The sequence below is a fragment of the Macaca nemestrina genome, chromosome 14 (genome assembly GCF_043159975.1).
Source record: "Macaca nemestrina isolate mMacNem1 chromosome 14, mMacNem.hap1, whole genome shotgun sequence".
Classification (NCBI taxonomy): Eukaryota; Metazoa; Chordata; class Mammalia; order Primates; family Cercopithecidae; genus Macaca; species Macaca nemestrina.
In genome coordinates, this window is record NC_092138.1 from 110863911 (window position 1) to 110881346 (window position 17436).

Sequence of the window (17436 nt, forward strand, 5' to 3'; positions counted from 1 at the left end):
CCTGGCCTAGTATACGTTCTTGTAGTGACTAATATCTCCTCTGGGCCACCCACTCCGAGGAGAAGGGCAATTTTGGATTAGCCCACATTACACTAACAACATGCGAGACAAAGAGACTTGAGGGGCTTGGTCGAGGAGGCCCTGCGCGTTAGAGGCGGGAGCTAGGTTGTGGAGGGGCTCAAAATTAGAGGCGGCGGCCGGCCAGCTCTAAGGGCTGAATCCGGCTGGGCGACCCGGCGACCTTCAGGGGGCGCTGTCCATCCCCCATCCCAATCCCCAACTGGCCGGCTCCTGCCGGCGTGCGGCGGGGAAGGCCAGAGGACTGGGCGCCGGCGATGAACCTCCCGCGCGTCCAACCCGGGGGTGCGGCGCGGTCACGCCCAGCGGGAACTGCGGACGCCGAAGCCCGGGTGCTGGACCCGGAATCCCGCGGCATTTTGGATCCGAGGGAGGCGCTGGAGCGCGGGACCTCGGGCGTGGGGTCCGGGGCGCTGGACCGGCGCGGACGGGAGGCGGCGCTGGACCGGCGTGGACAGGAGGCGGTGCTGGCCCCGGGGGCCAGCGGGTCTCGGGAGGGGGCGCCCGATCCCGCGTCTCCGGCGCCGCTTCCCGGGAAGTTTCAAGTTTGAAAGTCTTGGCGGAGGGGCTGCGGCTTCCGGGACCGGAGTGGCGGAGAGGAGGGCCCCAAGCGGCCGGAGCGGCGCCATGGAGGAGGGGGCGCCGCGGCAGGTGAACGGCGCGGGAGGGGCCCGCGGGGCTGCTGGGGTGCGGGGAAGCCTCGGTCATCGCCCCGGAGCCCCGAACCGAGGCCGCGTCCCCCAACCCGCCCCTCACCCGCGCCCCTTCCCTGCCCTTTCCCTGGCCCCGGCCCCGCGACGCCCTTGCAGAGCAGACCTGAGCTCCGGGTTGGGTTGTTCCTGGACCCTGCAGCGTCTCCAAATTAGCCCGCGGCTGAGCCGGAGCCTGTACCTCAACCAGCCAGTGAGCGAGGACGGCTGAGTCCGCAGTGTGTGCCACGAGGGTGGTCCTCAGAGTGTCCTTAAGTCGGTTCTCCCCGGTGGGGCTCCAAGGCCGACTGGAATTAGCCGGGAGAGAAGGGGGGACCACACGGGCCTGGGGGGATTAGAATGTGCGCGCTGCGCGGGGCGCAGTCTGTGCGCGCTTGGCAGTGGCGGGAGTCCCTCTCGCAGCGCACGAGGCTCGAGGGGAGCGTGGATGAGAGGGGAGCGGCCTCCCCCGCCCCGGGGCGGGAACCTTTGGGTACGTATAGTGGGTTCTAGAACTTGGAGGGGGCCGGGTTTCCTGCCAGAGCTGGCAGTAGGTGCTGGTGCGCGTGGGCCCGGAGGACCGAGGTCGTGTCTGTCTGCTACTGGGGAGGGAGAGGTGGTGTCCTGCCCCGGAGCCAGTGGTGGGGAGGGGGGCATTTGCGGACAGGAGTGGGTCCCCGCAAAGAGCAGAAAGGAGGTGGTGTGTGTGTCCATGTTGGAGTTCCAACCCGGGGCAGACAGGACCATAGGGGTGTTTGGGGGTGCGTGTAGACTCCTTGAGTGCCCAAGCCAGTTGCTTAAGCCGCCTTCAGGGCTGGGGCTTGGTCTGCCCCTTCCCACCCCCTTCCTCTGGAGGTCCCTCCGCCTGTTCCAGACGTAGCTTGTACACATTTTCCGATTTCCTGCGGGGCTCCACCCTGCAGCGGCAGCGGCAGCTGGGTGACTCAGGACCCCGGTGGCCGGGCCCCCAGCTCCATGGGACCTTTGTTTGCTCCGGTCTTTGGCTCTGGCCCTGTGGCCTAGGGCGGTCAGAGGATTTCCTGAGCCTCGCCCTTGCCCTCTGACAGCTGGGCCAGCAGGCCCCCGCTGAGGTCTGGGGCGGGAGGAGGGGGGGTGGTCCCTGAGTCTGGGGTTGCGGCCCCTTCCACTGGGCTCAGGAGAAGATGGAACACAGAGAGGTAAGATGGGGTCCCTGCAAGAACCCGTGTTGCGGGGCATCGTGGGTTACCCTGGCCTGAGGTCACCTTTGGCACCGGTTGGTTTGAAATGTTGGCGGCTGGAAAGGAGGTGTTCCTGTTCCTGGCTCCAACCTGGGTGAAGCCGTGAGAGAGCTTTCTACTTCCTCCCAGGAGCTGAGCAGTGGGTGGGCACCCGGAGATCTCCCCAGTCCCTCTCCGTGCCTCCGCTTTGCTACCTGTGGCATTGGGACATTAGGGGAACAAGCCCTGGCTCCCAGACTCCTGGCTGCCTTCTCATATGGCTTTGTGTGAACTCCTACTCGGCGTTGAGCTTTTCTGGCTCCTGGACTCTACTTTGGATCCCAGACATAGAGCAGCCTGATTACCCAGGGCTGCCAGGGGCAGCTGGGGCCTGAGAGATGGTGGTCTCTCCTTCTCTGTGTCTTGACTGTGGGCAAGTTACTTCACCTCTCTGGGCCTCAGTTTCCTCACTAGAAAACAGAGGTAATAAATAGGCCATGCGTGGTGGCTCACACCTGTAATCCCAGCACTTTGGGAGGCTGAGGCGGGCAGATCACCTGAGGTTGGGAGTTCGAGACCAGCCTGACCAACATGGAGAAACCCCGTCTCTACTAAAAACACAAAATTAGCCAGGGGTGGTGGCGTGTGCATATAATCCCAGCTACTCACGAGGCTGAGGCAGGAGAATTGCTTGAACCCAGGAGGCAGAGGCTGTGGTGAACCGAGATGGTGCCACCACACTCCATGCTGGGCAACAAGAACAAAACTCTATCTCAAAAAACAAAAAAAGAAAAAGAAAAGAAAATGGGGGTAATGACCGCTGCTACTGGGTGGGGTTGCTGGGAGGAGTGATGTGGTAATCTATACAAAGCTCTTAGAATAGAACCTGGCACCCGTGTACCGTGTGAACTATCCCCCCTGCCCCACCCTTCTCTAACGGGCAGAGAACAGGAGCCTGGCCTAGATGAGTGGCCTCGGAGTTTCCATCTGGCTCAGGCCTGAGCTCTAAAGGGAGAGAGGCTTCCCAAACCCTGTGCTTGTCAGTCCTGGGTGCCGTCCCTTCCTCCGCCTCCATCTGCAGTGAGCAGAGGCTGCCGGTGGCCGTTGCACCCCGTGATTGCTTTCCACCCTCTGCTTTCCACCGGCCCTGCAGCCTGGGCCGACCCAGTGGCCCCCGGAGGATGAGAAAGAGGTGATCCGGCGGGCCATCCAGAAGGAGCTGAAGATCAAGGAGGGGGTGGAGAACCTGCGGCGGGTGGCCACAGACCGCCGCCACTTGGGCCATGTGCAGCAGCTGCTGCAGTCCTCCAACCGCCGCCTGGAGCAGCTGCATGGAGAGCTGAGGGAGCTGCATGCCCGAATCCTGCTGCCCGGCCCTGGGCCTGACCCGGCTGGTGAGTGAGGAGCCGAGACCCCTCTGGACAGAAGGCTCCAGGCCGATCTGGCCCCTGGCCTTGGCCCTGGCCACTGTGGCGAGACCACCTCATTTCCTGCCCATAGATCAGTCGGGGAAGGAGGAGAGGCCACAGTGGGGGTATCGGCTCTGAGTGACGGACTTATGTGCTTGATACCCCCGTGCACAGAGCCTGTGGCCTCAGGACCCCGGCCGTGGGCAGAGCAGCTCAGGGCTCGGCACCTAGAGGCTCTCCGGAGGCAGCTGCATGTGGAGCTGAAGGTGAAGCAGGGGGCTGAGAACATGACCCACACGTGTGCCAGTGGCACCCCCAAGGTAAGGCCCCACAGTTTGATGGCAGGGGCACCCTGGCCCCTGGTCCGACAGGGAAATGCAGCTCAGCCATTGAGCCCATAAGGAGACACCATCCTAGCCTGCAGTCTGATGGGGAAAATATGGCCCCAAACCCCAGCTGGGTGAGGAAGGCATGGCTGTAGCCCCTAGTGTGACACAGAAGGCCTTGTCCTGGTCTAATGGGATCCTAGCTCAGCCCCAGTCCCAGCTCCCAGCATGATGTCAGGAACTGGGCCTCAGTATTTGTATGACAAGAAGGCTTGGCTGTGGTCCTGATATGATGAGGGAGGCAGGACCTTAGCCTTAATCTAATCGGGGAGGCTTAGCTTAGCCCCTGTCCTGATCTAGTGGGCGAGGTTTAGCTTAGCACCAGCCCTGATCTAATGGGCGAGGCTTAGCCCCTGCCCTGATCTGATGGGGGAGGCTTAGCTTAGCCCCTGCCCTGATCTAATGGGGAAGAGTTAGCACCAGCCCTGATCTGATGGGGAAGAGTTAGCACCAGCCCTGATCTGATGGGAGAGGCATGACACCAGCCCTGATACAAAAGGGGAAGCTCGACCCCAGCCCTTGTTGGTTTGATGAAAAAGGCTCCCCTGACCCACTAACTAGTCCAACAAAGGAGGTTTGATTCTAGTGTTTGGCCTACTGAGTGAGGTTTGACTTTAACCCTGTTCTGATGGGGGAGACCAGGCTTTCACTTTAACCCTGGTCTGATGGGGGAAGCTATGGCCCAGGCCTGCTCTGATGGGCTTGTGCCACGGCTCCATAGGAGAGGAAGCTCCTGGCAGCTGCCCAGCAGATGCTGCGGGACAGCCAGCTGAAGGTGGCCCTGCTGCGGATGAAGATCAGCAGCCTGGAGGCCAGTGGGTCCCCAGAGCCAGGTGAGGCCTTGAGATACAGGGAGGGTGGAGCAGGGCAGAGCAGAGGCTTAGAGCTGCCCTCCTTCCCACAGGGCCTGAGCTGCTGGCGGAGGAGCTACAGCATCGACTGCACGTTGAGGCATCCGTGGCCGAGGGCGCCAAGAACGTGGTGAAACTGCTCAGTAGCCGGAGAACACAGGACCGCAAGGCGCTGGCCGAGGTCAGGTCCCAGCCATGGCCCTCTCCTAAGGCTGGCTTCTTCCCATACCACCCTCCGCAGGGGCGTGAAGGGAGGGTGGCTGTGTAGAAGCAGGACTTCTCTGTCGAGACTTCATGCGGAAGGTGACTCCGGGTGACCTGGGCTGCTGCCCCCTGCCATATAATCCACAAACCTGGCTCTACCTTGTCCCCTCTGCAGGCCCAGGCCCAGCTACAGGAGTCCTCCCAGAAACTGGACCTCCTGCGGCTGGCCTTGGAGCAGCTGCTGGAGCAGCTCCCTCCTGCCCACGCTTTGCGCAGCAGAGTGGCCCGAGAGCTGCGAACTGCAGTGCCTGGATACCCCCAGCCTTCAGGGACACCTGTGAAGCCCACCGCCCTGACAGGTAGCCAGAAGTTCCTCCCACTTCAGAGCTCTCTTTCTTTTTTGGGAGAGACCCGGAAGCACAAATCACTTTGGGGAAGAGTTCAAGAGTTTCAGTCCTGCCCCACCACCCACTAGCAGCGTGACCTTGGGAAACTGACATTCCTCTTCAAACCTCAGTTTATCCATCTGTAAAATGGGGATGATATAGCACCTACCTCACAGGGTTACTGTGTTGCACGTGATGTGCCTAGCAGAATCAGCACTCAGTGTAGCTTGTATTTACATAAATAAGCAGAATAGTACTTAAAGCACTGGTGTTAGGAAGCTCTGGAAAGCTTGATACCCAGCACTGGGCAGCTTGGACTATTAGAAAGTTTTCTAGGCTGGGCACGGTGGCTTACACCAGTAATTCCAGCACTTTGGGAGGCCAAGGTGAGTGGATCATGAAGTCAGGAGTTCAAGACCAGCCTGGCCAAGATGGTGAAACACTGTCTCTACTAAAAATACAAAAATTAGCCAGGTGTGGTGGTGTGCTTCTGTAATCCTGGCTACTCGGGAGGCTGAGGCAGAGAATTGCTTGAACCCCAGAGGCGGAGGTTGCAGTGAGCTGAGATTGCGCCATTGCACTCCACCCTGGGCGACAGGGCATGCCCTGTTGTGAAGCTCCGCCTCCCAGGTTCACACCATTCTCCCGCCTCAGCCTCCTGTGTAGCTGGGACTATAGGTGCCCGCCACCACACCCGGCTAATTTTTTGTTTTTGTATTTTTAGTAGAGACGGGGTTTCACCATGTTAGCCAGGATGGTCTCCATTGCCTGACCTTGTGATCTGCCCGCCTCCGCCTCCCAAAGTGCTGGGACAGGCGTGAGCCACCATGTCCGGCCAAAAAAGTTAATTATCTTGTACTGAGATCTGTGTCCTTGTAGCAGCAGCCAAATTGTAATCAGCAAATAATCTGAGAGCATGGGCTTTGAAGCTGTATCCCACCGAGATACAGTGCGAGCTGGAAAGGCCAGTGCCTACCTGCACAGAGCACTGCTACAGGGCCGACTGACCCCATTCCGTTGTGAGCAGAGCTGAGAAGAGGAAACGCAGGCTCTGGATGGAGCCCTCTCACCTGGCCTTGGGGAATCGAGAAATGTTTTCTTTTCTTTTTTTTTTTTTTGAGATGGAGTCTCGCACTGTCGCCCAGACTGGAGTGCAGTGGTGTGATATCAGCTCACTGCAACCTCCGCCTCCTGGGTTCAAGCAATTCTCCTGCCTCAGCTTCCCAAGTAGCTGGGATTCCAGGCCCACGCCACCATGTCTGGCTAATTTTTGTTTTATTAGTAGAGACAGAGTTTCGCCATGTTGGCCAGGCTGGTCTCGAACTCCTGACCTCCTGTGATCCACCGGCCTTGGCCTCCCAAACTGCTGGGATTACAGGTGTGAGCCACCACGCCCGGCCCAAGGAGTGTTTTCTAGAGGAGGTGGTGTCTTGGCCTTGAAGGACTTACACAGGAGTACTTATGGCCAAGTAGACAAGTTCAGAAATGCAGAAGAAACAGCTCGTTAAAAGGCCTAGAATTCAGCTACTCAAGGCCACCCCATATCCTGTCTCCTGGCTAAACACCCCAGTTACTTGAGTTGTCCTTTTTTTTTTTTTTTTTTTTTTTTTTTTTTGGAGACAGAGTTTTGCTCTTATTGCCCAGGCTGGAGTGCAGTGGCACGACCTCGGCTCACCACAACCTCTGCCTCCTGGGTTCAAGCAATTCTCCTGCCTCAGCCTCTCAAATAGCTGGGATTACAGGCATGTGCCACCACGCCTGGCTAATTTTTATATTTTTAGTAGAGATGGGATTTCTCCATGTTGGTCAGTCTGGTCTCGAACTTCTGACCTCAGGTGATCCTCCACCCGCCTCAGCCTCCCAATGTGCTGGGATTATAGGCATGAGCCACCTCGCCCAGCCTCTTTTTTTTCTTTTTTTTTTTTTTTGAGACAGTCTTACTTTGTCACCCAGGCTGTAGTGCAGTGGCATGAGTTCGGCTCACTGCAAGCTCTGCCTCCCGGGTTCACACCATTCTCCTGCCTCAGTCTCCCGAGTAGCTGGGACTACAGGCATCCGCCACTGCGCCCGACTAATTTTTTGTATTTTTAGTAGAAACGGGGTTTCACCGTGGTCTCGATCTCCTGACCTCATGATCCACCCACCTCGACCTCCCAAAGTGCGGGGATTACAGGTGTGAGCCACCGCGCCCGGCCTTTTTTTTTTTTTTTTTTTTTTAAGACAGAGTCTTGCTTTGTCGCCCAGGCTGGAGTGCAGTGGCGTGATGTTGACTCACTGCAACCTTCACCTCCTAGGTTCAAGCGATTCTCCTGTATCAGCCTCCCGAGTAGCTGGCACTACAAGCGCCCGCCACCGTACCCAGCTAATTTTTTGTATTTTTAGTAGAGACGGGGTTTCACCACTGTGGTCTTGATCTCCTTTTTTTTTTTGAGAGGGAGTCTCACTCTGTCGCCCAGGCCATAAGTAGTGCAGTGGTGCAATCTCGGCTCACTGCAAGCTCCGCCTCCCGGGTTCACGCCATTCTCCTGCCTCAGCCTCCCGAGTAGCTGGGACTACAGGCGCCCACCACCATGCCCGGCTAATTTTTTATGTTTTTAGTAGAGACGGGGTTTCACCGTGTTAGTCAGGATGGTCTCGATCTTCTGACCTCGTGATTCACCCGCCTCGACCTCCCAAAGTGCTGGGATTACAGGCGTGAGCCACCACGCCTGGCAGTCTTGATCTCCTGACTTCGTGATCTGCCCACCTCGGCCTCTCAAAGTGCTGGGATTACAGGTGTGAGCCACCATGCTGGGCCTTTTTTTTTTTTTTTTTTTTTTGAGATAGAGTCTTGGCCGGGCGCGGTGGCTCAAGCCTGTAATCCCAGCACTTTGGGAGGCCGAGACGGGCGGATCACGAGGTCAGGAGATCAAGACCATCCTGGCTAACACGGTGAAACCCCATCTCTACTAAAAAATACAAAAAAAACTAGCTGGGCGAGGTGGCGGGCGCCTGTAGTCCCAGCTACTCGGGAGGCTGAGACAGGAGAATGGCGTAAACCTGGGAGGCGGAGCTTGCAGTGAGCTGAGATCCGGCCACTGCACTCCAGCCTGGGCGACAGAGCCAGACTCCCTCTCATAAAAAAAAAAAAAAAAAAAAAAAAAAAAAAAAAAAAGAGATAGAGTCTTGCTTTGTCGCCCAGGCTGGAGTGCAGTGGCATCTTGACTCACTGCAACCTCTTGTCTCCCAGGTTCAAGCAATTCTCCTGCCTCAGCCTCCCAAGTAGTTGGGATAACAGGGGCCCACCACCATGCCCGGCTAATTGTATTTTTAGTAGAGACTGGGTTTCACCGTGTTGGCCAGGCTGGTCTCGAACTCCCGACCTCAGGTGATCCGCCTGCCTCACCCTCTCAAAGTGCTGGGATTATAAGTGTGAGCCACCGCACCCGGCCTCAAGTTTTTGTTTTTGTTTTTGTTTTTTTTGAGACAGAGTCTTGCTCTGTCGCCCAGGCTGGAGTGTAATGGCACAATATCGGCTCACTGCAACCTCCGCCTCCTGGGTTCAAGCGATTTTCCTTCCTCAGCCTCCTAGGTAGTTGGGATTACAGGTGCCCAACACCAGGCCCGGCTGATTTTTGTATTTTTGGTTAGGACGGGGTTTTGCCATGTTGGTCACGCTGGTCTTGAACTCCTGATCCCAGGTGATCTGCCTGCCTCGGCCTCCCAAAGTGTTGGGATTACAGGTGTGAGCCACTGCGCCCGGCCAAGCTGTTCTTTCTAAGCTGATCTTTCTACCCTGGACCCCTGCCTTTGTTTACAAGTTCTCTCTGTCTGTAACCCCCAGGCCCAGACTCTCCCTAAATGATACTCTTGGGCCTACTTCGTGTCCTCAAAAGCTGCTAGATCCCCACTGCTTTCTCTACCCTTTGAGAGACAAACCTCTAGTGACGTGACACATGAACTTACTTCATTGACAAAACACGTTTCATATCCATTGAGGGAGGTGTGGGGCAGAGCTGGGACTCACCTCCACTGTTCAGATGGGGAAACTGAGGCCCAGGTAGCAGGTGGGTCCGGACAGGAAGCCAGGCTTCCTGCTCCCTGTCCCAAGCTCTTATCCTTGCCACAGTGCTCTCCAGGCCCCAGCTCTGGGCAGCATCTCGTCATGTGCTGTGTCTGTGCAGCCTGACTGAGGTCTGAGGTCTGAGCCTGTGTCCCTGCCCCTCCAGCATATGGACGGGAGAGCCAGTTGCTCTGCCCTGGAAAGAGGTGGCTGCCACAGAGAAGAGTGCAGTCTGGGACAAGGTGGCTCCTCCCCTGGGAGTGGCCAGGTTGGAGGCCACCCAGGGTGTCATCGGGGTCCAAGGGCACCCTTCGGGGACTCATGGTGCTTGGAAGCTGCAGGGCAGTCAGCAGGTTCCTGTCCAGGCACTCTAGGCTGCCACACTGAGTGAGGTTTCTCAGGTGGCTGCCCTGGCCTCAGGTGGGTAGGGTCTGGGTTCAGCCACCTCCTGGAGAGGGTGGCCTTCCTGGGGTCCCAGGACACCTTGGTGGTAGCAGGGGGAAGATGGCATCTGACAACACCCCCCGCCCACCCTTACCGCAGGGACACTGCAGGTCCGTCTCCTGGGCTGTGAACAGTTGCTGGCAGCCGTGCCTGGACGCTCCCCGGCGGCTGCACTGGCTGGCAGCCCCTCCGACGGCTGGCTTCGGACCAGGGCCAAGCAGCAGCGTGGCCGAGGCGAGCTTGCCAGTGAGTAGGGAAGGAGCTTCGGGGAGGGCAGGAGAGCCCTGCTTCAGGCCTGTGCTGAGCCCCAGCTCTGGCCCTGCAGGCGAGGTGCTGGCTGTGCTGAAGGTGGACAACCGCGTTGTGGGGCAGACGGGCTGGGGGCAGGTGGCCAAACAGTCCTGGGACCAGACCTTTGTCATTCCACTGGAGCGAGTAAGGCTGCTTTTGTGTGGTCAGGGGTGACCTTGGGCTGCGGGGTGGAAGGCTGCCCAGGTCGGGGCTCGTTCTGCACCCCACCCTTCAGCCTGGCCTCCCCAATATAGGCCCGTGAGCTGGAGATTGGGGTGCATTGGCGGGACTGGCGGCAGCTATGTGGCGTGGCCTTCCTGAGACTTGAGGACTTCCTGGACAATGCCTGTCACCAGCTGTCCCTCAGCCTGGTACCACAGGGGCTGCTTTTTGCCCAGGTGCTCACCACCTCCGCCCTCTGACTTGGTGGGCCCCTGGGGGCGTCAGGGCCAGGAAGGCCTTCAAGACCGATGCACTGCATGTAGGTGCAGAGATTGAGGACCAGAGAGGAGGTCTCCAACAATAAGGACTCCTAGCCGCTCTCTCAGGGCTGCATCTGGAGGCCTGGGTCCTTGTCCTGACTGCCCTGCCTCAGGTGTGAGCCTGGAAAAGTGCTGTCCTCCCTGGGCCTCTGTTTCTCCACTAGTCTCAGTGAGGACATTGAATCTGTTTCCCTGGGTCCTTCTGGCTCTTGCATCTGTTGACCCTGGGGGCTTGGGCTGTGATCCCAGGGGCAGAGGAGGTGCCACGGCAGCTGAGATGGGAGGCGACTGGTCCACAACCCTGCCCCTACCCCTGCAGGTGACCTTCTGCGATCCTGTCATTGAGAGGCGGCCCCGGCTGCAGAGGCAGGAACGCATCTTCTCTAAACGCAGAGGTGTGGAGGGAATGGGGGCTATGTGCGAGGGAGCACGGCTGGGGCCCCGGGACTAAGGTCCCCTTTTCTCCCAGGCCAGGACTTCCTGAGGGCTTCGCAGATGAACCTCAGCATGGCGGCCTGGGGGCGCCTCGTCATGAACCTGCTGCCCCCCTGCAGCTCCCCGAGCACGATCAGCCCCCCCAAAGGGTGCCCTCGGACCCCAACAACATCACGAGAGGCCTCTGACCCTGCCACTCCCAGGTGAGGAGCCCCGTCGCCCTAGACTGCACCCTCCTCTGTGGCAGCTGTGGGGCTCCAAATGCAGGCGGTGTCTGTCTGTCTGTCCATATTGCTCAGCCCCCAACCTCTGTCCATCTCACTTCAGGTGGGTGTGTCCATCCTGCCAGCTGTTGCATCTGACTGTGCTGGGCACTGTGTCTACTTTCTCCCTACAGTAATTTCTTGCCCAAGAAGACACCCTTGGGCGAAGAGATGACACCCCCACCCAAGCCCCCGCGCCTCTACCTCCCGCAGGAGCCAACATTCGAGGAGACTCCGGTGAGGGGCTGGAGGGACTACTGGCTCCTGGGACCGGCTGGGCTTGGCGGGCTCACCCAGCTGTGGGGTGGCAGGCCTAAAGGGAAAGAAAGAAGGAAGCCCAGCCCTGCCCTGAGCTCTTCTGTCCTCACAGCGCACCAAACGCCCCCACATGGAGCCTAGGACTCGACGTGGGCCATCTCCACCAGCCTCCCCCACCAGGTACCCACATCCTGCGCACCTTCATGTTTGAGACGTTCGTCTGCTTACTTGAACATTTGTGTATCCATCATACATTACTCCGTGGCTCCCTGGCACACGCGCTGGCTGGCTCTCGGGGTCTGATTTGCTAAACCCACATGATTGAGCTCCAGCTCTATGCCAGCTTCTAGGAGCCCTTCCTGCAGGGGTTTCTCGAGCCCATAGGTTGAGACAGCCCAGGACTGGGCATGGGAGGCTTGGAGTGGCTCTGGGTAGGGACCCAGCCCTTGCCGTAGGGGACTTCCTATACCCTCTCTTTCTTTGCAGGAAAGCCCCTCGGCTTCAGGACTTCCGCTGCTTAGCCGTGCTGGGCCGGGGACACTTTGGGAAGGTAGTGGGCTGAAGAGGGTGCTATGGGACAGGATTGGGGGCCTCATCACATGAGCCGGGAGGACCTGATCTGTGTGGGTGGTAAAGGCTCCCTGGTGCGGCCCACCTGGACCCAACCTGTCTCTGGCCCCAGGTCCTCCTGGTCCAGTTCAAGGGGACGGGGAAATACTACGCCATCAAAGCACTGAAGAAGCAGGAGGTGCTCAGCCGGGACGAGATAGACAGGTGTGTGAGGGCACCGCAGGGCACCCAGGATGACTGGCCTGGGCTGTGGCATCCAGAGGGCAGCTGAAGTTTCCTGGGGCTTTGGAGAGGTGACCCCGTGGGGCCAGTCAACCCGCATTCTCTTTTGACACCTGCAGTTGTTAACTGTGTTTCTTTGGGCAGGTCCCTTCTTCTCTCTGTCAGTTTGCTCTACTGTAAAATGGGGGCATTGGTGACTGCGCACATTCAGAGCCCCTTGTGAGCCCCTGACATATAGAAACCATCACTCTATGGTCAGGCACGGGAGTTCATGCCTGTAATCCCAGCACTTTGGAAGGCCGAGGCAGGCAGATCACAAGGTCAGGAGATCGAGACCATCCTGGCTAACATGGTGAAACCCTGTCTCTACTAAAAATACAAGAAATTAGCTGGGCATGGTGGCGGGCACCTGTAGTCCCGGCTACTCAGGAAGCTGAGGCAGGAGAATGGCGTTAACCTGGGAGGCAGAGCTTGCCGTGAGCCAAGATCGCGCCACTGCACTGCAGGCTGGGAGACAGTGCGAGACTCCATCTCAAAAAAAAAAAAAATGGGGGAGCTGGGCACAGTGGCTCATGCCTATAATCCCGGCACTTCAGGAGGCCAAGGTGGGAGGATTGCTTGAGCCCAGGAGTTCTAGGACAGCCTGGGCAACATGGCGAAACCCCCTCTCTACAAAAAATACAAAAATTAGCTGGGCATGATGGTGCACATGCAGCTACTTGTGAGGCTGTGGTGGGAGGATCACTTGAACCCCAGTGGCGGAGGTTGCAGTGAGCCGAGATCGTACCACATCACTCCAGCCTGGGCAACAAAGTGAGACCCTGTCTCAGAAAAAATAAAAAAAAGACTGGGTGCACTGGCTCACGCTTGTAATCCCAGCATTCTGGAAGGCCGAAGCAGGTGGATAACTTGAGGCCAAGAGTTCGAGACCAGCCTGGGCAACACGGCGAAACCCTGTGTCTACTAAAAATACAAAAATCAGCTGGATGTGGTGGCACACTCCTATAATCCCAGTTACTCGGGAGGCTGAGGCACGAAAATCACTTGAACCCAGGAGGCAGAGGTTGCAGTGAGCTGAGATCACACCACTGCAGTCCAGACCAGGTGACAGCAAGACTCTGTCTCAAAAACAAACAAAAAAACGAAAAGAAACCATCAGTCTACCAGTCTACACGCCTGGCACTTTGGCTGAGGGCCCAGTGAGCCAGGGGTGTTGTGCAAGGCACAGGGCACAGCCCAGGGGAAGTTTTCCTTCCCTCTAATACTCTTGCTCTCTCCTGCAGCCTGTACTGCGAGAAGCGGATCCTGGAGGCTGTGGGCCGCACAGGGCATCCCTTCCTGCTCTCCCTCCTTGCCTGCTTCCAGACCTCCAGCCATGCCTGCTTTGTGACTGAGTTTGTGCCTGGTGGCGACCTCATGATGCAGATCCACGAGGATGTCTTCCCAGAGCCCCAGGCCTGGTGGGTTCCATCCCTCCTGCCTGCCTCTTCCAGCAAACTTTACCTGGTTCCCTACACCCACTGTCTACATCCTGCTTTCCCCCAAGTGCCCAGCAGCAGGGGAGCCAGAGTCTTTGGTTTATACCCTGGCACCAACTGACAGCATTTATGACCCTGGGCATCAGCTTATGAAGCTGTGCATTAGTTTTTTTTTTTTTTTTTTTTTTTTTGGAGATGGAGTTTCACTCTTGTTGCCCAGGCTGGAGTGCAACGGCACGATCTCGGCTCACTGCAACCTCTGCCTCCCTGGTTCAAGCGATTCTCCTGCCTCAGCCTCTCAAGTAGCTGGGATTACAGGCATTGGCCACCACACCTGTCTAATTTTGTATTTTTAGTAGAGATGGGGTTTCTCCATGTTGGTCAGGCTGGTCTGTAACTCCTGACCTCAGGTGATCTGCCCATCTCAGCCTCCCAAAGTGCTGAAATTACAGGCGTGAGCCACCACACCTGGCGAGTCTAAGATATTAATTTGAAAAATAGGCACGATTGGCCAGTCGCCTGTAATCCCAGCACTTTGGGAGGCCGAGGCGGGCGGATCACCTGAGGTCAGGAGTTCACGACCAGCCTGACCAACTTGGTAAAATCTTGTCTCCACTAAAAATACAAAAAATAGCTGGGCATGGTGGCACGCACCTGTAATCCCAACTACTCGAGAGGCTGAGGCCGGAGAATCACTTGAATCCAGGAGGCGGAGGTTGCAGTGAGCTGAGATCCCACCAGTTTACTCCAGTCTGATGATGGCAAGACTCCGTCTAAAAAAAAAAAAAAGGCCGGGTGCGGTGGCTCGCACCTGTAATCCCAGCACTTTGGGAGGTCGAGGCAGGTGGATCACGAGGTCAAGAGATCGAGACCATTCTGGACAACATGGTGAAACCCCATCTCTACGAAAACTAAAAACAAACAAACAACAAAAAAAAAACAATAGCTGGGTGTGGTGGCACGTGCCTGTAATCCTAGCTACTGGTGAGCTGAGATTGTGCCACTGCACTCCAGCCTGGGTGACAGAGCGAGACTCCCTCTCAAAAAAAAAAAAAAAAAAAATAGGCATGATGAGTATCAACTGCAGGGACCAACACTTGGTCCCTGGCACCATTTAAGGGCCCAGGAAGCTGGAAATCGAGGTGACCTTGGGACTGTTAGAGCACCCCCACTCTCAGCATGATGCTTGTCCCAGTCTCACTCATCTCTGACTGGCCGGGACATCCAGGATCCCCCAGCCATGGCCATCCTGGTGCCTCCCTGCCCTGCCTCCCTGGTCTTGGGCCTGAGTTCTCCCATAACCACCCCTGCAGCTTCTACGTGGCTTGTGTTGTCCTGGGGCTGCAGTTCTTACATGAGAAGAAGATCATTTACAGGTGACTTTTGTCCCAGGGATGCCTGGGGGTGGGGGTGGGGTGGGTGAGGACACAGACGCTGCCTCTCTCCTGCCTGGGCTGCTCCAGGTGTGGTTGCTGTTTCCTGGGTCTAAGCCCCCCTCATTCCCTTTGATCTGCACCCTTGCCCTCAGGGACCTGAAGTTGGATAACCTTCTGCTGGATGCCCAGGGATTCCTGAAGATCGCAGACTTTGGACTCTGCAAGGAAGGTGGGGGCTGCCCATTGGGATTCATATCTCCAGCCTTGTTTACCCAGCCTGGCCAATAGGATGATGGGCACATGGCATCTCCCAGGAAATCTCACCCACGGATGCCCTGGTTCCGCTGCTCTAGACCTCATTCCAGGGGACAGCTGGGCACACTGGCCCTTTCTTCCCAGTCCTAGAGGCTCGTATAGAGCCCCAGCCTGCACCTGGCCTGAGGGAGAGTCTATAGTCAGGGCTGGGAGAGGAGACTGAATTCTGCCTTTTGTTTTTTTCTTTCTTTATTTTTTATCTTTTTTTTTTTTTTGAGACGGAGTCTTGCTGTACCGCCCAGGCTGGAGCGCAGTGGCGTAATCTTGGCTCACTGCAACCTCTACCTACTGGGTTCAAGCAATTCTGCCTCAGCCTGCCAAGTAGCTGGGACTACAGGCGTGTACCATCACGCTCGGCTAATTTTTGTATTTTTTTTTAGTAGAGACGGGGTTTCACTGTGTTAGCCAGGATGGTCTCGATCTCCTGACCTCATGATCCGCCCACCTCGACCTCCCAAAGTGCTGAGATTACAGATGTGAGCCACTACACCTGGCTTCTTCTTTTTTTTTTTGAGACAGAGTCTTGCCCTGTTGCCCAGGCTGGAGTGCAATGGCATGATCTTGGCTCACTGCCACCTCTGCCTCCAGGGTTCAAGAGATTCTCCCGTCTCAGCTTCCCAAGTAGCTGCAATTATAGGCGCATGCCACCACGCCCCAGCTTATTTTTTGTATCTTTAGTAGAGACGGGGTTTTACCATGTTGGCCAGGCTGATCTCGAACTCCTGACCTCATGATCTGCCTGCGTTGGCCTCCCAAAGTGCTGGGATTACAGGTGTGAGCCACCGTGCCCGGCCGGGTTCTGCCTTCTGTGACCTTAGCCTGTGAGCTTGGCTCCGCATGCAGTCAAATGGTGTCATAACCGTTCCCACCTCCTTGGGTACAGGGCAGGGCTTGGCACAGGCTAAGCTCCCTGGCATCATAAGGCTTGGCTGTTGAGGTTATTATGAATAGGCCACACCAATCTGCTTTTGGCGTACCTGTTGATTTGTAGGGATCGGCTTCGGGGACCGGACTAGCACCTTCTGCGGCACCCCGGAGTTCCTGGCTCCCGAGGTGCTGACCCAGGAGGCGTACACACGGGCTGTGGACTGGTGGGGGCTGGGTGTGCTGCTCTATGAGATGCTGGTGGGTGAGGTGAGTGCTGGAGTGTGCTGTCTGGGCCTCTGGGTTGGAGTAGGGTGGCCCGTGCATCCTGCTGAGCCCCCATCTCCACAGTGCCCTTTCCCAGGGGACACGGAGGAAGAGGTGTTTGACTGTATCGTTAACATGGACGCTCCCTACCCCGGCTTTCTGTCGGTGCAAGGGCTTGAGCTCATTCAGAAGGTAAGCACTGCAGGGTCTGGGTCTGGGCTGGATGGCCGCGTAAGGCCCATGTGCCCTCTGCCATGGGACAGCAGACCCCCTGCCACCCATCCGTAGAGCGCTCTGGGCCAGCGTGCTTGGGGCCTGTGGATGATGGCAGTGCCTGGGGCTGAATGCCCTAAGTGAGCACCTGTCCTATTGCCCAGCTCCTCCAGAAGTGCCCGGAGAAGCGCCTCGGGGCGGGTGAGCAGGATGCCGAGGAGATCAAGGTCCAGCCGTTCTTCAGGGTGAGTGGCTGGGGTGGCGGTGGTCCCCTGTGCCTGGCAGGGTAGGTGACACAGAGTGACTCATGGAGCTGCTGTTCCTGCCATCTCAGGCGCCTCTCCTTTTCCCCCAGACCACCAACTGGCAAGCCCTGCTCGCCCGCACCATCCAGCCCCCCTTCGTGCCCATCCTCTGTGGCCCTGCGGACCTGCGCTACTTTGAGGGCGAGTTCACAGGGCTGCCGCCTGCCCTGACCCCACCTGCACCCCACAGCCTCCTCACTGCCCGCCAACAGGCCGCCTTCCGGGACTTCGACTTTGTGTCAGAGCGATTCCTGGAGCCCTGAGGGCATCTCCTGGCACCTCTGTCCCCTTCCCCCACAGACTGCTAGAGCCTCTGCTTGCCTACCTGTGTGCCCTGCCTGGAGGTCCAGGCCTTGCCGGGTACTTATGAGCCCTTGGGACTCGAGGTGGCAGCCATGGGGCCACTGTT

The 17436-nt window shown here is 57.7% G+C and overlaps 1 protein-coding gene across 4 annotated transcripts; it reads left to right on the plus strand.

Moving 5' to 3' along the window:
* Window positions 1–539: 539 nt before the first annotated feature.
* LOC105463990 (protein kinase N3) lies at window positions 540–17363 on the plus strand. Of its 4 annotated transcripts, XM_071078427.1 has the most exons (23): window positions 558–729; window positions 888–1945; window positions 3120–3360; window positions 3550–3695; window positions 4483–4594; window positions 4666–4793; window positions 4992–5175; window positions 9788–9934; window positions 10014–10123; window positions 10234–10377; window positions 10781–10856; window positions 10931–11099; window positions 11294–11396; window positions 11530–11597; window positions 11904–11967; window positions 12100–12191; window positions 13493–13669; window positions 15001–15063; window positions 15216–15292; window positions 16370–16512; window positions 16594–16701; window positions 16887–16967; window positions 17078–17363. In XM_071078427.1, the coding sequence occupies exons 2-23, from the start codon at window positions 1931–1933 to the stop codon at window positions 17288–17290; spliced, it is 2661 nt and encodes an 886-aa protein (XP_070934528.1). In that variant the 5' UTR covers window positions 558–729; window positions 888–1930; the 3' UTR covers window positions 17291–17363. The 4 variants fall into 4 exon arrangements, with proteins under 4 accessions (XP_024643188.2, XP_011709857.2, XP_070934528.1 ...); XM_024787420.2 differs by lacking the exon at window positions 888–1945 and having other exon boundaries at window positions 540–729; window positions 16887–16923; XM_011711555.3 differs by lacking the exon at window positions 888–1945 and having other exon boundaries at window positions 557–729; window positions 16607–16701.
* Window positions 17364–17436: the final 73 nt, after the last annotated feature.